The sequence below is a fragment of the Physella acuta genome, unplaced genomic scaffold, assembly GCF_028476545.2.
Source record: "Physella acuta isolate Inbredline_101_S28 unplaced genomic scaffold, ASM2847654v3 ptg000063l, whole genome shotgun sequence".
In the NCBI taxonomy this organism is placed as follows: Eukaryota; Metazoa; Mollusca; class Gastropoda; family Physidae; genus Physella; species Physella acuta.
Genome location: NW_026731583.1, coordinates 185,272 through 211,700, shown reverse-complemented (window position 1 = coordinate 211,700; position 26,429 = coordinate 185,272). Strand labels below are relative to the sequence as shown.

The window sequence follows — 26,429 nt, the reverse complement described above, 5'->3', positions numbered from 1 at the left end:
CACACACACATACTTTAGGGTTAGCAGTACCAAACCCATCCCACATACCTCCATACATTGTATTGAACGCAGTCTATTTTTGTGAGCTACATTTTTTTTAAACATCACGCTCTAACTATTACCCTTATAATCGTTTTAATTTTAAGGCTGCAAATAAATTTACTTTCATTTCTATTTTAGATTCTAAAATGTTGCTTCTGTTGTTTATTATTTTGAGCAATTTACATTTTTCGTTTGTTGTTATAATTTCTTTTAATAATTATATTTTGTTTTATCTTTTGTGACTTCAAAAGAGTGAATTATTGACATAGACATAAAACAATGAAAGGAGAGAGAAATTGGACATTCCCCTCATTATTGAAATTATCTTGACATTATTTTAGCATAAAGATGATGACGCCATTGTTGAATAGAACACAGAGTCAAATTTTTGCACATTTTTAAAAAGTGATGAAAATTATGTAATTTTGTTGACGTTAAATTTTCATTCATCTGTTTTTAGCATAAAGACACTGAACTTTTTTATAACACTTAAGGTGTTGTATTTTCATGGATTTACATTTTTTTTTCTGTAGAAACTATTTATGTTTTATATTATTTAGTGAATTTTGTTTTCTCTAAAATAATAAATACTTTTCAATAAACAAGATTTTAAAATGAAATACGTGCATCTAAAATATTTACCTATATAAATAAGATATTTTTGTTTCATTTTGTTCTTTAAAACACAGCAGTGGCATAGAAGATTTATTGGCGCGATCTATTCAAAAAACATAAACAAGTAAACAAATGTCTACAAACAGGTATCTCTCTATCTCTTTCTCTCTCTCTAAATATATATATATATATATATATATATATATATATATATATATATATATATATATATATATATATATATATATATATATACATATGTACATAAAGTGTGTGGTGTGAGTGTGTACATATATTATTATAATGTTATCTTAACCAAAAAAATAAAAAGCAATACTTAAGTTGAGTTGTAAAGTGCAATAATAGTTCACTTATCGAAAGTAACCGTTCATGGGGTAAGTGTAGAAATAGTGTGGTCATCACAATGCCCAGCAACCTTTGGTACGCTCCCTTCACTTGAACCCATATTCGAACTCGAGACTTGGGGGTTACCAGTGTAACGCTCTACCACTAGGCCACGTGGAACAGATAACGCGTTGTGCAGATTTTAAAATGTATCTTTTTGTATTTGATATTGTATTCAAGAATTGTATTTTCGTGAGTCTAACTTAACAGTTCTAATTCTAGTTGCGCTGTGGTGTGTTTTACGTAGCTTTTTCTAGCACTATGCAAAATCATCATAAGGTGATTGGTATTTCTTTAATCCAGTAATATCAGTTTTTCTTTATTAATGTATGTTACCCATTTTTGTCCGTAAAAATAGCCGTATACACAAAGCTAACTACAATTGAAATCAAAGTAACTTTACGCGAGTAAGCAACACTACTGATAACAGCAGATTCACTAACTAATCAAAGCTAGTTTGCAACAAACTTAATTTCTGAAACACACAACGAATATATGATCTTATCTTTTAACTCAAGGACAACAATGTTCACCTTCCAAGCTACCGCTACAATGACTACAGCAAGTGCTACCACTACTGCACTGGCTGCAGCTAGTGTGATCACAGCACCGCTAGCTTCAGCTAGAGCGCAGCCAGCAGTGATTCTCAGCAAAGAGTTCAAACACATCTTCGCATTAGTTGTGTTTATCATTGGCGTCTTGCTGGTCAGCGTTTTCGGGATTTTCTTCAACAGCCTCAACCTTCTGGTCTACTTTAAGCAGGTACATTTCCTTGGGTTTTCATATGGCGTTTTATTATTTGTTTTAAAAAAAAAGCGCGTTAGTTCGTTTTATTTAATAGCATTAACACAATTTTAAGTTAGCAACAAATTTTTGGTCCTGGTATTTTAAATATGTAGCTCAGTTTCCTCGGCAAAATTTGTCTAGAGTTTTCCTAATTTACATTTTTTTATTATTTTCAAAGCACATACTAGCATTTTTGTTGTTATATTTAATGTCTTTATTTCCTAACTATTTCCTAACATTTTACCAATGTAACTCTTAAAAATAATCATAAAGCTTCTCCAATCTCTATCTTATTGTACATGATCATTTTTTGGGTCCCCTACAATGAGCATGAAGACGAAATAAGCAAGCTAATACATGGAATTAAAGTGGAGCTTGTTAGTTAGGAAAGTACTTCGACTTCAATGTTGAAATGCAAATAAACACGTCTTGAAGGGAACAAATTCTTCTCTTTGTTTAAGCGACAGCTACCCATTGCAAATTATTTCTATACTATTATTCATTCTTTACTGCTTTTGATTACAATGTCTGTATTACATTAGTGATTTCCCTGCCTTTATTACATAATAATTACATCAACTTCTGTATTCCATGACACAATGTTTACCTTACATAATTATTACATCAAATTCTGTATTCCATGACACAATGTTTCCCTTATATAGTAATTACATCAACATCTTTATTCCATGACGCAATGTTTCCCTTACATAAATATTACATCAACTTCTGTATTCCATGACACAATGACTTCCTTACACCAACCAATCCCTTTGTCGTCCACCCAGGGTTTTAAGGATACGGTAAACATCAGTTTTTTCGCCATCTCTCTGGCTGACCTGATGTCCCTGATACCCCTGGTGTGGTCAATAGCCTTCAGCACCTGCCGTTACCTGCCCTGGTACATACCTGTGGAGAACTCCCAGGTCAACTTTGTCGTCACAGGTAAGTTGGACATTTTTTCTCCTAAGGGAAGTGCAGTTTTTGGCGTCGTTTACGGTTTGTAACTTAAGTGTTTTGATATACGATAATCGATTGAACAGTGTCGAATAATACAGTTGTGTGTTATGTTAAGCTATAATCTATTGATAATACAGTTGCTTAAAGAGGAATGGGTACCCTGAAAAAGCTGCACAACCCAAATTTGGTGGAAAAAAGCGGAAATGCATACTCATTATTTTATCAGTATTATGTGCTAGTATTTCGTGGAAATATGTTTTATCATACCATTTTAGTGCACAATATTCCCCATATGTACTCTGCTAATCACGTGATCTTATGTATATTCCTCCCCACCTGTACTCCACTAACTATGTTATATCCTGTCCAGTGTTCCCGAGCCAAATCTTCTCGCGCATCTCACGGTGGATCAAGGTACTCATCAACCTCGAGCGATGCGCGTGCATCATCCAACCTCTCAAGGTCAAGCGCTACTTCACCGCTCGCGTCACCACTGTCGTCATCGTCACCATCTACCTCAGCTACGTCATCGAGATCCCCCTCTTCTACGTCTGCACTGACGTCAGGAACGTTTTCTACGAGCCTCTCAACATGACGATACTCAGCATATTCTACATCAGTAACTGTTACCATAGCAACAACGACGCTTTGGTTATCCACACTGGTAGCATAATCTGCCCATGTTTTCTAGATATAGTATGCACTATTATAATCAGCCATCACCTTCAAGTCTTGTCAAAAAAACGTAAAAAGTTCTTGAATGTTCGAAAAAATGACACCAGCGAGACAAAAGACGTAAGATTAATTAAAATGTTGATTATAATTAACGTGATTTTTATCTTCACGGCCATGCCTATCGCGTTTGTATACGCCTCCGTGTTTTTTGAGCGGCTGTTTTACTACGAGGGCTGGCTGGGTACCGTGTACTACATCATCAGTGAATCCTCCGTGTTCTTGGACGAGGTGGGCGTGTCCGTCAACATCTTCATATACTACAACATGAGTGCCAAGTTTAAAGCCACCTACCTGAAACTCTTTCACCCCAAGAAACAATAGGTCATAGGTCATACGGCATTGATTTGTTGTTAAGTCTGACTTTTAGAAAATTGCGTTGACAACTAATTTCAATACATATGCATAAATATAAAGGCAATGTTTTAGGTTTGAATTTACAACTATAAGTAAGTTTTGCCTTTAATTTAAGAAACAATTTAAGAAACATTATCTTTAATAAAACAAGGTTTTAGGTTTTACTTTATAACTAGTAGACTAGTAGGTTTTTTTAAGTTGAGTATTTATATCTTAAAATAAAATATTAAGAGTGATAAGAGTATGGTTAATTTTGTCTCATACAAAATAGTAATGTGCTGTTGTTTTATTGTATACTTTGAATTACAAGGTCAGTAAACATAAAATAAATAATATAGTACAACTTTAAATAGTATTTAAATAAAAATATAAAAAATATACTGGAACTTAGCTCTGTGTAGCTTTAGAAATCACTGTAACAGTCTGTCTGCCCCAGTACAAAAGTGTCTTCGTCTGTCTCATTTCATGCTGTCTGTCGGTGTCTACATCGAGACATGAAACAGAACGACAGCTTCCCGCGAATACCACAGCAGTGGCGTAGCTAGGATTTTTGGGCCCCTATGCGAAAATTATTATTGGGCCCTCAATCTGTAAATTGTGTGTTTTATTCGTCCATAGTTGTGTATTTATACGGTATTATTATGTAGTACCCTGTAGCGTAAAATATCTTTGATTTTATATCACTTTTATAAAAAAACAACAAATTAACTGTAAGTCTGTAACCTTTAAGTAACCTAACACAGTAGCTTCACAAGGCGGGAGCCTCACAATTTAGGCGCGACACCATGACGAAAACTCGTAAAATCTACTGTCAAACCTATTTTTAATACAGTTTAAATAATAAAATATTAAGGAGAGGGGGGTAACACTCCACCGGAAATGCAAAATTGTTAGACGGGATGGGGGTGACATTCACTAAACGCACCACGTGATATCGAACCTTGTGACGCCACTAACCAAATACATATTTTAAAAAGTAGCTCATGATTTATTTTTATTTGTTTTTTTTCCTTTCTTATAAGTTTGCAAAGTGATTAATATGTTCCTTGAAGTTCATTTTAGCTGTTTCTGTATGTTCGATAATTATGATGGCCAAGTTACTGACCCAAAGGGCATATCTACAACTTGTTTCATTACATCATAATAATGGAGAGACTTGGGGCGCCCAACCATATATTACTGCCGAGGCGGCTGGAGGACACCCCTTATTTTCTTGTGCAAACTAGGTTTCTCTTGACTGCTTAGTTTACTGTGCTTTGTCCTTAGCTGAGGAGTCAAAAGTTCACATTGTGGCCGCCCATGGACAGAAATAGAAACGACCTTGGGAGAAGTGTCTCTGCAGTACACATTCTGATCCATCATTCCAAAACTTTCCATGACATAAAATTGACCTTTGGCAAAGAGGTCACGCTACCTTGAAAAATCCGCCAGTCCGGTTGAGTGGGGGGAAGTGTGTGTGTTTGTGTGTGTGGGGGGGGGGGGGGGTGAGGTGTGTATCTCTTTCTACCATTCAGGTTGTGCACTTTTAAAAACCTGGGAAACAGAAGACTGTTCTAATGTTAATTTACTTGAGGGCTGATTGAGTGATGTTTAGCTTGAGACTGTCGATATTAATTATGCATCTAGTTTATTTGCTTCTTCTGTAGTTCAAATGTTAATTTCCTGTAAAAGTAGGATGTCAATATTGTGTTTATTTATTATGTTTTTTATATAATGTGTTTGTCCCTAGCCCCCCTGATGTTCAATGTTGCCAGAGTTAGCATGAATTATTTGGGGTTTTCTTTCGAACATCTGTTTCTGGAGGGCTGGATGGTGGTGGTCTTTTAACGCCAAACTTTCCAGCCGCTGGTTTGCTATCCCGTTGGGCACTGGTCACGACCCTTTGAGGTGGCTTTACTGTAGGTAATTGATTTTTACTTGAACTGATTGCTTGACTATATGACAGTTGACCTGATACCTTTGTTGCTGATATACTTTGTGAGCTTTTAATTTTCTTCGGAAAAATACATCAAACGGCTATTCCTGCCTAAGTTTGGCATGGCAGGACATGCACCAAAAACTCTAGAGATTTTCATAGAAGAGGGTTTTTCTTTAGCTACACTCACAGCTGACGAACTAAAAAGAGAGCTATGTATGTTATGTAGCCTATCACCAGCTGAATTTGAGGGTCTGTATAGCTATGGGACACTGCGTAAATGGTATGTCACCATTAGATCAAAGGAACTATATGAGAAAATGCACCTAAAAGAATTTCACAGAGATTTGCCACCTGGGGTAACATCCAGATACAAAGTGCAGAGAATATCAATAACCCACGCCGATAAATCTGGGCAAAGGGGCATGCTGAAATGGCTGCCTTCCAAGACAAGCGACGATGATATAATGGCGATTCTGAAATCTATAAGCAGTCAGGACTCAACACCAACATTTAAGAGAATGGACCAATCAAATGCGGTCCAATTCACCATCTCTCTGGAGAAAGAAGATGTGGAGAGTGTGCCACACTATATTATACTTACAAATGAGGCCAACGAGGAGAGCAGAGTCCTTATAATCCTTAATGGGAGGAGGGTGCAATGTTGCCACTGCAACACAGACAGGCACCTGCCTAAAATGTGTGAGCATTTGAGGACTCGCGCTCTTGACGGCGTCCAGCTAGTAGATGGACAGTACAGGGCAATTGAGCCTTGGTATGCAAATGATAAAGAATAAGTTAGGGAGCATCTAAGTAACAATAGAAATTTTTTAAAGCATTGGGACAGTTATGATGTTGACGGAGAAAGACAAAATGAAATGCTTAGAGAAGCAAGGCATAGAGAGGTAGAAGATGCCTTTGGAGTAGATGGCCAAACTGAAGCACATCATACTACTGCAGCATCACAGCAAGTTAACGAAAGCGTAACAGAAACCACCATAGAGGCCGAAGCCATGGAGACAATAGCGATCAGAAATTCCATAGTACCAGGGTCTCAAAAAGATGGGAATCAAGAAAATTTGGAGGCTGTCGACAAAACAATAAATGACATTCTTCAAGATAACACTAGTTCAGTAAACATAACGAAACCGCTTGTTTTTATATAACTAAAATAGCAAATTTGTAATTTGCTATCGCTTCAATTTCATTATATGATGTACAAAAGCTTTTCATTTGTAAACATTTTACATTTTCAAATCTAATACTGCCATATTCTACTAATTATATTGTGAAATTTAATAACAGCAGGGTTAAATTATTAGATGGTCACAAAATATTCCTTTAACTGTTAAAATATATGTATACTGGTAATTGATTAAAAACCAAACCATTATTTTGTATTGCAGACTTCAAGTTTTATTCTATTTATCGATTTTAAGAACCCGTTTTTGGTTGTGTCCCTTGGTTGTTTTAATTATTACGAAATGGAAGTAAATAGCTCATTTTTACTTTCTCGTATATACGAAGTATAGAGAAAGTATTGTAATCGTGCACAAAAATCACTTGAAATTTTAACAATTTTCACCTTATTACACCTCAGTCCTTCATCACATCCGAAGTATAGAGGACTTATTTTAACCGGGCAAAAATTATCAATCCAGATTTATCAAAATTAAGAGGTTTTATTCGTAATCCAGTCTGAAAAACTGGGCTTTGCAATTCTGTCCGTATGTCTGTGTGTCTGTCTGTCTGACTGTCTGTCTGTCCGTGTGTAAACACGATAACTTGAGTACCGTTAGAAATTTCATATATAAGTATTTTATCAAAATCGTAGATCCGTATCAACTTTTGAGCGATTTCCGATAACCGGAAGTGGTATTTTTTCTACTTTGAATTTTTCAAAAGCCTATAACTTGAGTACTATTTCAGATAGATAAATGAAATTTAACGTGTAAGTAAAAGATCTAATTCTCTACCTTCTGTTAAATTTTGAGTAATTTCCATTGACCGGAAGTAGTAATTTACGCTACTTCCGATTTCTCAAAAAACTAATGTAAATTTTTAAAGTACTAATAATATTGCGCACTATTATGCACTTTTTTATTAGGCATTAACTTGGTGTGCAATTCTTTTGTCTACTAGATTTTATTCTATTTTTAAAACTTTAAGTATTCAAAATGGATTAAAAATCATGTCTATAGCCCGAGTTCCCATCCCCTGTTGTTTTATATAAGAATATTCGAGAAAGTTTAGGGGAGATCACTCCCGGTTTATTTTAATTGATTACGAAATCCAATTTTTAACACCACAGAATATGTTTTAATGACTATTAAAATTACGGTTTCCAGAAACTTTTACTCACAGAAAATACTCGCGCAGAAATTGCACCTATAGAAAGAAATGCAATCAGAAAATGCGAAACGAGTAAATAGCGACCTGAGAAAAAAGAGAAATTTCAGCTCAGAGATTGAACAAACATAAAAATACAGTCGCTCATATGTGTGTGATTTCGGAGAAAAAACTGTACCATTACCGACATAGGTTTTGTGGGTTAGATTGTGTCCAAATATTAAATTACCTCAAATAGAAAACCCCATAGCGGTGTGACGTGTTTTTTTTTTTTTTTTTTTTTTTTTTTTTTTAAGTTTGAAAACTTGAAGAGCCGATCATCATGATATTGCCTATTCGGAAACATTTCTTTAAAATATGTTTTTATGCTTTGGTTTTGTACTGACTGATGATTTGTACTTTAATAAACGCATTTTTGTGTTTCATTTTTTAAAAAACTTAAATTACAAAATTAATAACAAAATCTCTAAAAAAAATTGCTTCACTCATTTTGCACTTTATTGATAATTTTTTTTTGTAAAACAAAATATAATAAGGAATAATTAAGAAATACAAATTAAACAAAGCAGTACAATCAACACGTCACCAAATTACAATTTATTGATAAACTTAATCGCTCGAGTTACTCAAATAACACATAACATCCTTACAATAAATTACTTCAAATAGATCTAGCAAGCTTTTGTGTATTGTCCGTTAACGTGTGAGTGTTTTCATCTTACAACCTTTTATGTGTACCTCATTCTTTCATCCCTCTATATTTTACCGTCAGAACCTAGGTGTCTTTCCACGCTTGTTTGTTTACAAGAACTCTCTAACACTCTGAACACTCTTTAACACTTTGAACACTCTTTAACACTGCTGGAATCAAATCTAATTGCTACACGCGTGATATCTATTAAATGTAGCCTACTTTGTAAATTATCAGCGTTAATCAACCATAACATAGGAACCTAATGCAATACAATATTTTTATATCATCGTTTTTGTAAGGTTATTTGGCTATGTTTGTTAACGCTTTCAATTATTTACTCACGATAAAACACAAAAAAACGTCTTTACTTTGTGTTAAGTAAAGTCATCACTGATCTATTTTTTTCCTTACCGTGTATTGATCAAATAATTTTCTTTTTAATTGCCTTTTTTCCAACCATTTAATTTTCAGAAGATCAATGTTTTAATTATTTTAAACTGTGTGCTAACAAGACTTAGTAGCGCCTGGCAATGAGGGGTAAATATGAATCCATTATGGCAACGACTGTAACAATCTATAGAATATATTTTGTGTCTTGGTGTGAAAATATTTTAATTGTCACGCATTTCGTGTTAGTACATTTACTCCGACTCCAAAACAAAAAGACAATGATTAATTCTTAGCTAAATTATTAATTATACATAACAAATCTAATATGTAATTATTCACCTCACTTCTTTGAGACTGACATATTTTTAAAACAAAGGGTTCTACTTTTAATGAACCAGTCGGCTAATTATTATTTAAATATAATTTATTTTACAGATTTTGTTTTTAATTTTTAAATCCCACTTTTAATTTTTGAAATGGATTTCAAAATCGTACTGGAGTTAGTTTTTAAAACTGATGTCTATTTATTTAAATATCATTAATGAATAGTGTATTGGTAACTAAAATGAACTTCGGTTTCCACATTATTCTCTTAGTTGTAAAACAAAAAGATATCTAATATATAGTTTTTTAAACACGGTTTAGCATGGAGAGTCACTATCTTGATATAGTATACTTATTCGTATAGACATTTTTTTTTGTTTTTAAATATAAACTTGATAAACGTATGTTGTTTATTTTCTATCCATGCCGAACCAAGTGAAAGATAGGTATTAAAGTAAAATCGAATTATGGCATTTAACATCACGGACATAACCACGTCTGAAGAACTTCCCGTAGTAGGGCTGCTACCTCCCTTAGTCCTCAACACCGTCATGGGGTTGTGTGCCCTTGTCAACGAGGGTTTTGGAATTCTGGGTATCGTGGCCAACATTGTTAACATTCTCGTATTCTACAGACAAGGCTATGACGACAGTGTTAACATTACGTTAACAGCGCTTGCTGTCAGTGACATCGGGGCCCTAGTGACCCTACAGATCACCAATGTCATGGTCAACCCGTGGTTTTTAACCCTTGACCTCTCCTTCAACCAGGTGGACTTTGTCTCGCTGGTCAGCTTCTACCCCCACAACTACTTCATCCGGGTGTGTGGGTTCATCACGGCCTTCGCCTCGTTCGAGAGATGTCTGTGCGTGGTGGTGCCGCTCAAGGTCAAACAGATCATAACTAAACGCGTTTCCATAGCAACTAACATTTTCATTTTTCTGTTTCTCTGTCTGGATCTAGTCCCTGTTTATTATTTAACCTACTTCGCGTGGACGTTCATCCCAGAGTTAAACATCACCAAGCTGATAGGAATAGATCGGGAAAACCCGTACAATGTGTATGGGATTTCGTACTATTTCACCGACCTTTTCGTACCATATTTCTCCTTCTTTGTGATCATAGTGTGTAACGTGATTGTCGCCATACAACTCAACAGAAGAGCCGCTTGGAAAAGATCTGTGACCGGCAACAAAGTCAAACCAGGAGAAGTTGTCTCCAACAAAGAGAAAAAACTTGTCCTAATGCTGACTGTTGTTGCTACCATTTTCATCGTCTGCCTGATTCCCCAGTCAGCTGTACTGACCACGGTCAGTTTGGTGCCAGAGATCAGCATGTACGGCGAGTATTTCGACGTGGCACTCTTGTGTTACAACATTTCTAACTTCACGGAGACCGTGAGCTCTAGCGTCAACCTGCTGGTCTACTACAAGATGAGCACTAGGTACAGGGACACGATACACACTTATTTCGATAAGAACGTGAGAAAACAATAGACTTTATACAAGTATAATATTTTTTATTCGTAAATATATAGGCCTACTTATTGGAATTATTAAATAATTAATTCGAATATACAAACTGTGTTCATATTCTAGAAAATGTCTTATAAGATTATTTGCAAACTATAAATGTAGAGGAACTTCAAAAATATATTTAAAAAATTCTTTTTCCGAGAAATTACAACTAGCAAATGACGTGTTTTAATTGTTAACTTTTTTATACCAAACTAGATAAATTATGGTATGTTTAGTTACAAATGATTTATGTCAAACAACATTCATACATTAAAATTTTACGACAAATCAAACATAAAACAATTAAATAAACCTTTATGTTCAATTATGACACTGACATTTCTTCTGACGTTTATTTTTAAACACATCAAACATAGTCTGTTAATCAGTTTTCATTAATATTAAACAATTTGTAACGTATTATCGAATAAGTGGCCTTTTCACACATGCTTGTGGATAAAAAAGTAATATAAACCCTTGTTAAGATAAACATTAAGCATACAACATTCTACGTTCAAGCAAAACTCAATATTCTCCAATTCATATCGTACTGCTTTGAATCTCTTTACCAATTAGTCATTATTAGTACTAGGTATTGACATTCCGTATATTTTCCATTCACCCAATGATGCGATCACCAGACTAAACATTATATAGTATGTTACGCCTTTGTTTACTAGTATGATCTAGAGTACTAAACAGTAAGAAAACATCCCTATATCTAGTTGCTGTTTTATTGTCCAAATGTTCATAAACAGTGTTTCTTTCGTGTATATACTCGGAGCAGGACCTACCCCCCCCCCTCACCCACCCCTTCCACCCTCAGAAGAAATAAAAACAATATTACATTTTTATAAAAAAAACATAAGATTTTAACTATTCTCTCCCCTTTCCCTGGAAAGTTTCAAATACTTTCCTTCACAAGTTTCAAGTACCCCCACCGAGTAAAAAAAAAATTCAGAAAGAAACCGTGTACGTTCCTTTCTATGACGTGAAATAAACGGCTAGATGGTCAGCAGATTACCCAGCGAGTCAGCAATTATCAGAGCTTGGTTGGCTCAGGAATGCCCTCATGGACGTCTATCGCTGATCCGAACTCTAGACCTTAGTACTAGCTGTCTCACGCACTACCATCCAGTGTTTCTTCCAGACTCTTTTCTCCGGGGGGGCACTTGAAATCTTCGGGGGGGCGGTAAACTTTCTTCGGGGGGGCGGACACTGTTAAAAGTATATATTTTCTATATAAATTATATAAATTTCATTTCGTTCGGGGGGGCGGTAAAAATTTTTCGGGGGGGCGAAGCCCCCCCGAAAAGATGCCTGGAAGAAACTCTGCTACCATCTAACCACGCTACAATACCCAGATGTATGCAAAAAAAAATTAATTGCGTTGTTACTTATACATTACGATTGATGTCTGTCTTTATTTTGAGCTTTGAGTATTTCGTGTATAATAAAATCTAGAAATCAAATATCATATTGTTTTTTTTTGTTTCGTTTGTTAAAATGCTTGTATTTAAGAAAACCGAGCTGCATTATAAAATCATTGTTTTAAAGTTGAAAACAGTTATTTGACAACAATTTTTTAATGGGTTTTGGTTTACAAGGCTGTGGTACAGTGGCGTAGCTACCGTAAAGCTAGCGTAAGCAAGGCATAGGGTCCCAAGGGAAATAGGGTCCCTTTTCCCTCTTTAAATTTTTAAAAACTTTTACATTGGAATGTTAGTATTTGTATTATAAAAATAATTTTAAAAAGAAAACGGAAATCCAGTTTCTTTTCTACTGTAGAAGTAATTTAAAAAATCCCCAAAAAGGCCCCCCAAACCTTTCTTACTGGGGAGGGGGGGGGGGTTGTACAAATCCATCCATGATTACAATGAATTACAATTGAGCCAATTTAAAAAAAAATAAAAGCCTTGGACAGTGTTTTTACAGCGATCTCAGTCGAAAATGTGTCAATGTTTCTCTAGCTTTAACCTTAATCACAATGTGTTTGTTGATCTAATGTATCTCTAATCATCACTATGCCGCTAATAAAGGTTTGTGTTTGTCTGTCTCCCTGTCCTTTATGCCTTAATACAAAAATGATCCAATCGCCAAGAAACATTGGGAAGTCGTTTAATATAATTCAAACCTCTACTGACCCCTATCACAACCCCACACATAAGAAGCAGTGTCTCCCTCCCCCCCCCTCGAAGAGAAGCCAGAAAGAAACTCTAACTCGTGCAAAGTTTTCTGCATTATAATTTTTTTCTATTTAGTTCGGAGAGCGGCCCCTTGACAGTAAGGCGGTTCTGTTTGCCACCCAGAGTTTCCCAGCGGCTTTCTTAGCACCTGGGGTCAGTTAATTGGGTGTCCTGCACAATTAAGTAAACCATCTCAATTAAATGAAAGTAGGCCTACATGTCAGAAGGAAGTATTACTATTGTAAATTTGTATCAGTACTCAAGGGCTGATACTGAAAATCGTAATACTAAAGCGACCATTGAAAGGTAAACTGACGCTGTAAATTACATGTATGAGGCAAAAAAAAAGTTTTAAATTTGTAAAAATATTTTTAAATATAAAAAAAATCGCCTTCAGCAAAGAAAGGCCAACTTATACTTCATAACCCAAACTTTTTTGTGGTGTCAACTATGTGTTTAAACTATTAACATGATACTTTGCCTATGCACATACTTTTTTTGACATTTTTTTTAGATTTGAATATATTAATTAATTAAAAAAGAACTAAAAAAAAAGAAAACAAAAGTATTAAAAATTACTGGCGTAGATGTAGTAGCTGGGATATATTTTTCTTTATGTTTTACCTGAACTCTCTCTTTTCAGCAATCATACACTCATGTCATGTACACCATTCTGATTTCAGTAGTCACCCCCAAATCATGTACACCATTCTAATTTCAGCAGTCACCCCCATGTCATGTACACCATTCTGATTTCAGCAGTCACCCCCATGTCATGTACACCATTCTAATTTCAGCAGTCACCCCCATGTCATGTACACCATTCTAATTTCAGCAGTCACCCCCATGTCATGTACACCATTCTAATATCAGCAGTCACCCCCATGTCATGTACACCATTCTAATTTCAGCAGTCACCCCCATGTCATGTACACCATTCTAATATCAGCAGTCACCCCCATGTCATGTACACCATTCTAATTTCAGCAGTCACCCCCATGTCATGTACACCATTCTGATGTCAGTAGTCACCCCATGTCATGTAAACCTTACCGATCCTTGATCCTAATCAAACTAACATCATTTTGTACATTCAGATGGCCCACACATTTCTCCGCCCCCGCCCCCCCCTCCACCTTTTTCAGGTTTTCATACCCCACTCTCTCCCCTCCAGACTTGTAATCTGTTTTTTTCAGAAATGGAGCTCATACTTTGCAAAAAATACACATCTTTGAGTGAAAGAAATAGCACTCAATGTAAATCTACAAGAGTCATCATATGTAGAATGATGGGCATAGTCATGCATCAGTGGAAGAATTCGGGACAAGTATAACATACACTACAATATGACATGACTGGGCCATATAAAAATAGTTATACATGCTTTCAATCAAGAGCATTTTTCTATCTACTGTTTTCTAGGGAGAAAGTTTGATAGATTTCACCTTAATGTTTTAAACTAAAGATAAATAAAGATTATGTAATATAAAGATATATTATTTTTAAATTTAATATTAAATTTGGATTGTTATTTTTCCGTCTGAAAATCAAATCAACAAGGGACGCAACCCAACAATTTGATACTAGAAATCAAAGAAAATAAATAATGATAAAGTACTAACGCATATTTTAGACTTTTTGATTTCAATACGCACGAATAATAAACAGTTGTAAACGTTAATGCGTGTAATCTTTAGATATAATCAATTTTTAATGTATCTTTAAATATAATTTGAGATACGAAACTATTAGCTGATTAAAATACTTAATTTGTAGAATTGAGGAAGCTGACAAATGAAATTGATGTTTTTGTTTCAAAGTAAACTGTTAAACTTTTACTTATTCGAACTCATGATACTAGTAACTAAACCAGGGGGTCGGCAACCTGCGGCTCGCGAGCCGTATGGGGCTCTTTTAATGTCAGGACGCGGCTCGCCAGTTCCATAATGATTTTATTATTTTATTTTCATAATTCATAAAAAAATTATACAGTAATAAAACAACGTTAAACAAGATAAAATAAATTTTGGAGTAGGGCGTATATACAGCTAGCAGTTACTAGGGTAGTATTCTAGGCCCAGCCCAACAACAACTGTGATGTGGCCATTCCCGTGGCAGTAGTTCCATGCTTTGCATTACCGAAGTGCACATTTGTACTCGAATATTTTCAATTTTATTTATTTTAATTTATCCAGAAGGCATTTTCTTATGTGTCAGTGTGCATTAATTTGCTAGAGTGACATGGTTTTTTAGTGATTAGCGTCTAAATTGGGAAGAAATAGTGCTATATTTATATTTAATTTGATTTTGTTATCCTAGCAGAGCTAGTTAAATACTTAATTATGTTTTGTGCGAAACTCGCGTATGTTTTTATATGAATAAAATATTATTTCATGATTAAACCCATGTATTTTAAATGCATTGACCCAATCCTAATAAAATGCCATAATATTGAAAACAAAATGGCTCTTTAAAAACTGGGAGATTTTGTAAATTGTATCTTTCGGCTCTTCCGTCTCAAAAGGTTGCCGACTTCTGTACTAGACTTATACTAGACGATCCATGTTGTTAAAGGGTAGCTGTCTGTAGTTGAATAGTGTTTCTAAATAAATATCTTCTCTTAACTCATTAATTACTCATTGAGTTTTACTCCGTATATAAAACATGAGCTTTAGACTGTTAACACGTTGAAGATGTGGTAGGTCTTTAAGGCGCCTACCACGAAGGTAAAACATAAGTAAAGACTATGACCTTTTGTTTTAAAGATTTATAAACGACTTATCTAGTTTAAGTATACAGTCTTATATCTTATATATACAGTATACAGTCTTACCATTGCTCTCTGTTCTACTTCAAGCTCATCACATTTTTTAAATATGGGTTTGAGAAGATCAATTAAACTGAAAAAGTCTAAAAAATTCGATCATTCTGCATATTATGTACTATCAACTTCCTAAGTGAATTCGGTTTAACGTTTCAGTTGAGATATCGTAGGATTTTATTGGCACCACATCCAATAATCTGGCAAGTTACTTTTAATAGTAGAAAAAAAAATATAATTTTAGAAGCCAAAGTTTACTAATAAGACTCCACAATTGAATTATAATTGTATATCTTTTATATTTCTGATTCCATACGTAATACTGACTTTTCATAAAGATATAGACTAATTTCTGGGGACATTTTACAAACACTTATGCATATTTGCGTTGGTTCTAGTGTAAGTTAACTTGAAGCTACGAGCAGGCGTCGCTAGGCGGGGGCGGGGGTGCGGACCGCACCGGGTAACACAATTAAGGGGTGACACCAGGACAAAAAAATCGCGAGATACGTAGAATAAATATGTATTTGCCAGTTCAATAAATGGTTAACTAGAGATAAATTTTAAAATGTATTTTAAGTAGGCCAACATAATGACCTTCCAGACAAGAGGGGAAGGGGTGAGACCATGACGTAAACATGCAAAATATAAATAAAACAATGCTACACCCAGCTGTATTGACAACCGACTGTAGATTAACATAATTTGTATTAAATGTGAACACTTTAAAGCTGTTACCGCGGACGAGAATAGGGGGGGGGGGGGGGGGGTCGACACCAACTGCAAAATTTATAGAGAAAAAAAGGGGGGGGGGTGATATCATGTGGTTCCGCATCGGGTAACACCCGACATAGCGACGCCACTGGCTACTAGACAGGTATGTGGTAACAATGCTTACAGAGAAATTACATTGTGACTAAGCTATTTAAAATTATATTTCGCTGAAATTTGAGAATATTAGTAAACTATTTGTAATAAACTATAAATATAATGCATGCGTGAATTAACAATTAAAATTAAAAGTAAACTATTTATGTTGAAGACACACATAATAAACGTTTAATATTTAAATCAAAACTACAGTATCAAAGATATAAAAGTCTATCGGGTTTATGCGATAAACGTATCTAAACTTGGTATTTTATTTGTAAAATCTACAGAACGATACATAAAGTTCAATATTTCTACATTTAAAAAAACAAAACAAACTATGGTTTAGTTTGTAATACAGCTTAAAAAGTATTTCATTAATGGTTTTTTTTAGCTGCGAAAATATTTTAGATACAATTCTTTCTATTCTTACTTTCTGTTCTAAAAATGCTTGAAAACTACAATGGAACGTGTTTCTGTACTTGCTACATCACGTGACCCAAATAGTGAGTACATTATTTGGGTTTCTATGTCTGATTATTGCACACTTTTAGAAGAGTAATTATTTCTACTCTTGAGACCAGCCTTAATTTCTGCTCTAAAAACACCACCAAAACTAGCATGGAACGTGTTCCTGTAGCGGCTGCTCATCTTGTAATAAATGATGAGGTTGACGCTGGAGGTGATAGTCTCGGTGAAGTTGGAGATGAACGTACACAACAAGGCCACGTCGAAGTAGTTGCCTAAGATGCTCAACTCTGGGACGAAGCTGATGGTTGTGAGAACCGCTGACTGGGGGATCAGGCACACGATGAACACAACAGCCACCAGTTGAAGCATCAGAACCAGCTTCTTCTCTTTACTTGGGAACGATTCACTTGTAGCTTTTGACGTTGTTGCTATTGAACTTCTCCATAAGGCTCTTCTGTTGAGTTGTATTCCGATTATTATATTGCAAAGTATGATGACGAAGAATGAGAAATAGGGAATAAATAGATCGGTAAAGTAATAGGAGATACCGAATACAATATAAGGGTCCATTTTATTCATTCCTATTAAGATTGTTTTGTTAAATATTGGCATAAATGTCCATCCTAAGTACGTGACGTAATAGATTGGAACCAAATTCAGACAGAGAAACAGAAATATGAAGATGTTGGTTGCTATGGAAACGCGTTTAGTTATGATCTGCTTGACCTTGAGTGGCACCACCACACACAGACATCTCTCGAACGAGGCGAAGGCCGTGATGAACCCACACACACGGATGAAGTAGTTGTGGGGGTAGAAGCTGACCAGCTCCACAAAAGTGATGACGTAGACGTCAATATCCAGCGTCATGAACCACGGGTTGATCATGATGTTAAATATCTGCAATGTTAACAACGACCCGATATCGCTGACAGCCAGCGCTGTTAACGTAATGTTAACACTGTCGTCGTAGCCTTGCCTGTAGAACACCAGAATGTTAACAATGTTGGCCACGATACCCAGAATTCCTAGAGCCTCGTTGACAACAGCGCACAACCCCATGACCACCTGCAGGACTACAGGCGGCAGTAAGCCTGCCACAGGGAGGTCTCCTGACTTAAGTAATACAGTCAAGTTACTGGCCATTGGTGTATAGTGTTCTTTGACTGATTCTAGAACTAGCAGGATTTATCATTGCAGTCTGACTAATTTTATTAAAAAAGAATATAACATTTATGTAGCAATAAAAATAGACCTCTATATTATTTACAATATTTACTTCCTGTATATTCATGCAAATTGTGAAGCTTTAGGTTAAAGTCAACCGTGAAATATAATTCTCTTTTTTCCCAGATGTTAAGAAAAACAGATGTGTTCCATGACCCGAAGTTACTTACATTTTGTAATAAGATTTTTCATTGAATTTTTTAATTGTCGTTTTTAATTAAAAAAAATAAATAGAAATAATCGATCGATACTAAATTATAGCGAAATTTTCAAAACCGAACGGAAATTTAAAATTGCAGATGTTTTTAAAAATAAAATCTTTCTTTACTTATTTGCGAATATTTAACAATTTAAATTGAAGGGTATGCGTTAATTAAGAAAATTACACCTATGCCTTCGTAAACGCAACGAAAATCGATAGCTAATTATACACGACTGACAGAACGTGCCACAGAGAAACATTAGGCTTCCTTTCATTAATTACGTTTTCTACTTACTCATTATACATATACGAAGTATCGACCCGCTTTGTAGCTGTTAAAAATGAAAATCTTTTTGTGGATAAAGAAAAAAAAACGTCATTTATAAGCCATGACCGAGATACATCTAGTAGGCCTATATGTTCTAGAAATGTATCACATAAAATCACTCATTTAAAGTGTACTATTGTAATGTTGTTTGAAGCTTATGTACTATTAATTGAAAACCATTTGATGTGTCATCTGACAGCCTGATAAACATTGATATATCTGGAGTGTTTTAGCAAAGATGATACTTATATAGGCCTACATTTTTAGCGCAATTTCCATACTGGGGGATTGCGATTATTAACTCGTCACTTCTGGATGGATGTGTGTCCGCAGCGTGTCCGCAGCTTTAAGTCGTATCTCCTCCTCAACGAAGCAATATTGAGGACTAGTTCCAAAAGCAAATATGTTAAGCAAGTTCCGAGGATGAACTTGGGCCCAAAAAAATCCCGGAATTCCTTCCTGGATTTCCCGGAAAAGCCAAAATACCTCGAAAAAAATACAGTTTTTAGCCCATATCTCGGCAACCAGACCACTTGAAACATTTACCAATCGAGTCCTGCCATAATTTAGAACAATATTGCCGAAGAAAGTTTCCAAAAATATCCTTTCGTTCGGTCACAAATTATTTTTTTTGAAATTACATAAACATTTACAAACCGATCGTTCTCCTAGTTTATATATATTTTAGAATAAATATAACAAAAAAATTCTTATTTTAATATAAATGTATCCGAACGGTATAATATTAACGTTATCTCTTGCTAGAATATAGGTTTTAAAATGTAATTTCCTTATCACCTAGGGCAGGGGTCTCCAAACTACGGCCCGCGGGCCGGATGCGGCCCGCGAGGTCCTCTCATCCGGCCCGCAGAGATCTTTTTGTCCACGGAAAAAACGTTTGTTGGTGATGGCTGAGGAACTTTGCCCAGAAAAATCAAAGACAAGCCGGGAAGAAACTGGCCCCCGAACTGAAATTTGATAGTTAATGCGGCCCTCGGACTGAAAAGTTTGGAGACCCCTGACCTAGGGGTACGCTGCAAGATAGTGTGCAGAGTTGAAATATTAAAAAAAACACCTTGAAAATTTTAAGTTTCTACAAGCATTTGAATTATTTTATTGATGTGTATATCAATTATGTCGTTAAGCCATGCAATTGTAGAAATAATTCTATCAGATGAATCACTTTAAATAATACTACACGTGTTTAGTTATGAGTCACATAAAATAAATTATTTTAAACCTTAAAAAATTGTGTTTTTTCTTTTAGTAAATGAATATAATTACAAACGTTACAAAGCAATAACTAGTTACATTTGAAATACCCTATATTATTTCTAACTATATTATTTCTAACTGTGTTTTTTCATTGTTACTGATATTAACCTAACTGTTGTGTTTTTTCATTGTTACTGATATTAACCTAACTGTTGTGTTTTTTCATTGTTACTGATATTAACCTCACTGTTGTGTTTTTTCATTGTTACTGATATTAACCTAACTGTTGTGTTTTTTCATTGTTACTGATATTAACCTCACTGTTGTGTTTTTTCATTGTTACTGATATTAACCTTACTGTTGTGTGTTTTCATTGTTACTGATATTAACCTTACTGTTGTGTGTTTTAATTGTTACTGATATTAACCTAACTGTTGTGTGTTTTCATTGTTATTGATATTAACCTAACTGTTGTGTTTTTTCGTTGTTACTAAAATTAACCTCACTGTTGTGTTTTTTCATTGTTACTGATATTAACCTTACTGTTGTGTGTTTTCATTGTTACTGATATTAACCTAACTGTTGTGTGTTTTCATTGTTATTGATATTAACCTAACTGTTGTGTTTTTTCGTTGTTACTAAAATTAACCTCACTGTTGTGTTTTTTCATTGTTACTGATATTAACCTTACTGTTGTGTGTTTTCATTGTTACTGATATTAACCTAACTGTAGTGTGTTTTCATTGTTACTGATATTAACCTAACTGTAGTGTGTTTTCATTGTCACTGGTATTATCCTAACTGTTGTGTGTTTTCATTGTTACTGATATTAACATAACTGTTGTGTGTTTTCATTGTTACTGATATTAACCTAGCTGTTATGCGTTTTCATTGTTACTGATATTAACCGAACCGTTGTGTGTTTTTATTGTTACTGATATTGATCCAATTTTTGTGCGTTTTTTAAAGATATTTAACTCTACTGTTGTGGGTTTTTATTTTTGTAGATTTTTCTTTACTGTAATTAGTTTTCACTTAGGCATATTTTCGTTTTTACATATATTAAACATACTACTGTATGTTTTCGTTTTTACATATATTAAAACTGCCGTTTTATGTTTTGATTTTTACATATATTAAACCTGCCGTTTTATGTTTTCATGTTTACATACATTCTTCCTTGACCATTGTGCTATAGGTTGTCATCTAGTCATTATTCTTATTAATCAGGACACGAGCATAAAAAGTTGTGTTTCTACATCTAGTCATAGCTTCCGTTCCAGCACCGTTGATTACAATAGTAGCTGTTTCATTATCGTGCACATATCAAATCAGACTTTTTTTTTCCCAAACCCAAGGTTTCTTTCAGATATTTGTTTTCCAGGAAGGGGTGGGGTGAGACTTGAAAGTGTGTTGAGCATTGTAATATTTGGATGATGTGCGTAATCTATATAGGTTGATTGCCCAGTGAGTAGGAAATCTATATGTAGTTTCTTAATGGTAGAGAACTTCACGGTCTTGTTAGTATTAATATTTCATATATCTCTGGTACATTACTTTTTTCAAACTAATAATCTTTACTGACCTATACAGTTTTCTGTACTGCCGTTATTAAACGGCCGTTAAACAAAACACTAGACGCATAGAAGGGTAGGTTGGTATCAGTGTTTCTTCCAGACTTTTTTCTTCGGGGGGGGGGGGGGGGCACTTGAAACTTTCGGGGGGGGGGGGGGGGGGGCGGACGCTGTTAAAAGTATATATTTTCTATATAAATTTCATTTCATTCGGGGGGGGGGGGGCGGTAGACTTTCTTCCCTCCCCCCCCCCCCCGAAGAGATGCCTGGAAGAAACTCTGGTTGGTATATATTAAAGATAATTTTGGTCTTTAGCACGTCCTACATTGGTTAAGGTGACATCAGTAGGGCTCAAAAGCGTCTACACTCTAGATGTCACCAGAACTCAGATGTTACCATCATGGTTAAAAATTGGAATACACTCTAGATGTCACCAGTACTTGGTTAAAACTTGGTTAAACATTGTCTACACTTCTGGATGTCACCAGTGCTCAGATGTTGTCAGCATTGATGTTACCATCATGGTTAAAACATTGTCTTTATTCTAGCCAGCTGTTTTCGTTTTTGAAAAAAAACATGTATACATTTTAGTTGTCATTGGTGTTAAAAATGTCTAAGTTTTTGTTGTTAACAATGTTTAAAAATTACCTACATTCTGCTTGTCGTCACTGATCAAATTTGTAGTTGGCACCAGGGTTAAAAGATGTGTAGGTTTTTGTTTTCAATAGGTTTTAAAAATGTGTTCGTTTTTGTTTTCAACAGTTTTAAAAAATTGTGTCTAGGTTTTTGTTTTCAACGGGTTTTTAAAATGTGTAGGTTTTTGTTTTCAACAGGGTTTAAAACTTTTCTAGTCTTTTGTTTTCAATAGGGTTCAAAAAGTGTCTACAATCTACTTGTCCTTAGTACCCAATCATTGTCTGCATTAAAGTCATCATCTGGGCTAAAATTTGTCTTTATACGACTTGTAATCAGGGTTCAACAAATGGCAACATTCTAGTTGTCGTCGTGTTCAACAATTGGAAACATTCTAGTTGTCATCAGTGTTCAAACGTCGTCTACATTCCAACATTTAATAGAGTTCAGAAAGTTTACCTGAACATCTTATATTTTTATCGAATTATTTTGATAATTAATTTTACCTCAATAAATAAAAAAATATTTTTTTTAAACAGTACCAATAGGTATCTGTCTCCTAGATTCTAACAAGGTTAAATTGTTTAAACAGATGGATATAGTGTCAGATCTTTTGCTTACTATCTGATAGAGCCTATGTGCAAACATATCAGATACACTGTTTAAGATTGAACGTCGATCATAGTTCAATTCGACTATTAAAAAGGAACACTGACTGAAAATTATTCTTTGTAAACTTCTCTTACCAAAGTACGAGAGCTCATTTATATTTTAATACCGAAGATCAACTAGAATTACTGTCAACGTTAAAACACTTTCTATGTCTGTATTATTGGATTTAGTAGCAACTCATTTTTCTATCAACTACATTCTACAAACATACATCAATTTCAAAAACAATATTGCAAAAAGAGTTTCTTCCAGAGGCGAGCACCGAAGAAAGTCTACTGCCCCCGAACGAAATGGAATGTATATAGAAAACATATACTTTTACCAGTGTCCGCCCCCCCCCCCCACCCCCTCCCCCCCCCATTAAAAAGCAGGAGTAAAAATAAAATTCACACTATAAAATCTTGATCTTATAAATTTTATTTCTCTCCGTTATAATCACAGCATCTTTGCAATTTAAACATTTGATTTAAATACATTTGTGTTTCTAAAAAAGTAAAAAAATAAAGCACAAATTATGTTCTTCAGTAACTTCAGACTAAACAACTAGTAAAAAAAATGTTTTCAGCATATCCCTATTAAAACAAACTGAATTACTATAGAAAATGGGGATTGTGAGGTCAAACCATAGAACTTTCGATTGACAACTGATACGTCTCGAGCTCACCCAGCTCTGATGGGTACATGACTCACGTTAGGTCAATAAAATCCGACTGAGGATAGCTCTAACCACACTATCACTTCATTTGCCAAAATAACATGTGAACTCTACTTCACCTGAACCCTGGATCGCAAGGTTTGAAAGGGCACTTTACAGAAAAGTATAAGTATGTAGGTTGCATTAAATTAATCTACAATGATATAGCGTGCACCTGTTTCTGTTATATGGGCGTGTGAGGCGTAGTGATGTCATTTTTAGCACAATTTCCATTCTGGAGAATTGCGTTTATTAACCCGTCATTTCTGGATGTATGAATGTATGAATGAATGGATGGATGGATGGATGGATGTGTGTCCGCAGCTTTAAGTCGTATCTCCTCCTCAACGAAGCAATATCGATGACTAGTTCCAAAAGCAAGTATGTTAAGCAAGTTACGAGGATGAACATAGGCCATAAAAATTACGGGTTTCTTTCATGGAATTCCAGGAAAAGCCAAAAAACCTCGAACAAATGCAGTTTTTGGCCTATATCTCGGCAACCAGACCACTTAGCGACTTGAAACATTTACCAATCGATTCCTGCCATAATTTAGAACAATATTGCCGAAGAAAGTTTTCAAAAATATCCTTTCGTTCGGTCACAAAATTTTTTTTTGAATTAATTAAAATTTGGACCGAATTAGTAAGCATATTTATCCAACCACACCACACGCGTCATCACGTTCAATAGCTGCGCCATCACGTTCAATAGCTGCGCCATCACGTTCAATGGCTGCGTCATCACATTCAGTAGGCGCGCAATGGTTTTTAGTCATGTAACTCTATTGTAAATAAAACATGTAAAATACTGAAAAAAAAATTAATAAAAAACGTTTTAATAACTAACCAATGGTTTTACTAACCCTGCTCTTGATTTACGCTACGACAGAGCTATTTTTAGATAACATAGGGAAATTGCGCTTAAATGTCACTTTTTAATTAACTTGTTTTGTTTCACCTACGTCAATCTGTGCCAGGCCCTACATATTTAGATTTTATAATTTGCGTCTTCCTACCTTTAGAGGAATGGCGACCTATTCCGGCGATTGGAACGATTTATCAAAATTTGTTAGCGCCATTCCGCCTATTTATGTTTTAGCAATTTATGTTTGTGTACCCCCCCCCCCCCCCTCAAAATTTTAAAAGTTTGGTGCTACATTTTACCAGTCGCTGTTCCAGAACACGAGTTATTTTAGTGCCATAGAATTGATGTAGTAAAACATTTAAATCAGTGCGTACAGCTTTGTAGAGTTTTATATGTATACGATTGTATTAGATTCGTCGCCCAGGTTGCCGCCCCACCCGCCATCCCCCTAGTTACGCCATTGCATACCTGTACGTTTATTTGTACTAAACCAGGCGTGAAGCGTTTCTCTGTACCTGGTGCTCATGACGTAATAGACGACAATGTTTACACTGGAGCTTAAGGACTCCGTGAAGTTGGAGATGTTAAAACACAATAGAGCCACGTCGAAGTATCTGCCATAGATACTTAGATCACACACAAACGCGATGGTGGTGAGTACAGCCGATTGTGGAATCAAGCACACGATGAAAATTGCCGAGACCACACTTAGCATCATCACTAGTTTCATCTCTTTCCTGGAGAAAGGATTTTCCTTTTCTTTCTGGTTCGTAGCAGACATTTTCCAAGCGGCCCGTTTTTTTAACTGTATCCCTATGATAAAGTTACACATGATTATCACGAAGAAGGAGAGGTGCGGTATAAATAGATCTGTGACGTAATAGGAAATTCCAAACACGTTGTACGGGTTTTCCCGATCTAGTCCTATCAGTTTAGTTTTATTCAATTCAGGTATGAACACCCAATCTAAATATGACACGTAGTAAATCGGGACTAAATTTAGACAAAGAATGAGAAATATGAAGATGTTGGTTGCTATGGAAACGCGTTTAGTTATAATCTGTTTGACCTTGAGTGGCGCCACCACACACAGACATCTCTCGAACGAGGCGAAGGCCGTGATGAACCCACACACACGGATGAAGTAGTTGTGGGGGTAGAAGCTGACCAGCTCTTCAAAATTAATGACCGACACGTCAAGGTCAAGGTTCATTAGCCAGGGGTTGACCATGAGATTACACACCTGTAAAGTTAACAACGCCCCGATATCGCTGACAGCCAGCGCTGTTAACGTAATGTTAACACTGTCGTCATAGCCTTGTCTGTAGAACACGAGAATGTTAACAATGTTGGCCACGATACCCAGAATTCCTAGAGCCTCGTTGACAAGGGCACACAACCCAATAGCGATGTCAAGAACTAGAGGCTGTAGCAGACCTGTCCATTGTTCATCTTGCGAGATTACCAAATCTGTGAAGTTTCCCGCCATAGTTCCAAAACTTACTCGGTCATATCTCTATGCTGAGTCGGTGTGGTCGGACGGTAGAGCTAATAGTTGTTAAACCGAAAAGATTGAGTTCGAA

At 35.4% G+C, this 26,429-nt stretch overlaps 4 protein-coding genes across 4 annotated transcripts; 2 read left to right on the top strand and 2 right to left on the bottom strand.

Annotated features, from left to right (window-relative positions):
• The first annotated feature begins 1,614 nt into the window (after positions 1-1,614).
• LOC131950434 (uncharacterized) lies at positions 1,615-3,864 on the top strand. The gene is made up of 3 exons (XM_059312581.1): positions 1,615-1,824; positions 2,637-2,793; positions 3,179-3,864. The coding sequence occupies exons 1-3, from the start codon at positions 1,615-1,617 to the stop codon at positions 3,862-3,864; spliced, it is 1,053 nt and encodes a 350-aa protein (XP_059168564.1).
• A 6,172-nt stretch (positions 3,865-10,036) lies between these two features.
• LOC131950427 (uncharacterized) lies at positions 10,037-11,065 on the top strand. The gene has a single exon (XM_059312569.1). It carries the CDS (start codon positions 10,037-10,039, stop codon positions 11,063-11,065), a length of 1,029 nt encoding a protein of 342 aa, XP_059168552.1.
• A 6,435-nt stretch (positions 11,066-17,500) lies between these two features.
• Positions 17,501-18,580, bottom strand: LOC131950416 (neuropeptides capa receptor-like). Its single transcript, XM_059312558.1, has one exon. The coding sequence runs from the start codon at positions 18,578-18,580 to the stop codon at positions 17,501-17,503; it is 1,080 nt and encodes a 359-aa protein (XP_059168541.1).
• Positions 18,581-25,294: 6,714 nt separating this feature from the next.
• LOC131950411 (neuropeptides capa receptor-like) lies at positions 25,295-26,335 on the bottom strand. The gene has a single exon (XM_059312546.1). It carries the CDS (start codon positions 26,333-26,335, stop codon positions 25,295-25,297), a length of 1,041 nt encoding a protein of 346 aa, XP_059168529.1.
• Between the last annotated feature and the right edge of the window lie 94 nt (positions 26,336-26,429).

What these genes read in the sequence shown, in the direction of transcription:
- LOC131950411 (XM_059312546.1), bottom strand. Translation starts at nt 26,335, where the DNA reads ATGGCGGGAAACTTCACAGATTTGGTAATCTCGCAAGATGAACAATGG.
- LOC131950434 (XM_059312581.1), top strand. Translation starts at nt 1,615, where the DNA reads ATGACTACAGCAAGTGCTACCACTACTGCACTGGCTGCAGCTAGTGTG. An exon ending in TTCTGGTCTACTTTAAGCAG is followed by an intron (nt 1,825 to 2,636) that starts GTACATTTCCTT and finishes TCGTCCACCCAG; the next exon opens with GGTTTTAAGGATACGGTAAA. An exon ending in GGTCAACTTTGTCGTCACAG is followed by an intron (nt 2,794 to 3,178) that starts GTAAGTTGGACA and finishes TATCCTGTCCAG; the next exon opens with TGTTCCCGAGCCAAATCTTC.
- LOC131950416 (XM_059312558.1), bottom strand. Translation starts at nt 18,580, where the DNA reads ATGGCCAGTAACTTGACTGTATTACTTAAGTCAGGAGACCTCCCTGTG.
- LOC131950427 (XM_059312569.1), top strand. Translation starts at nt 10,037, where the DNA reads ATGGCATTTAACATCACGGACATAACCACGTCTGAAGAACTTCCCGTA.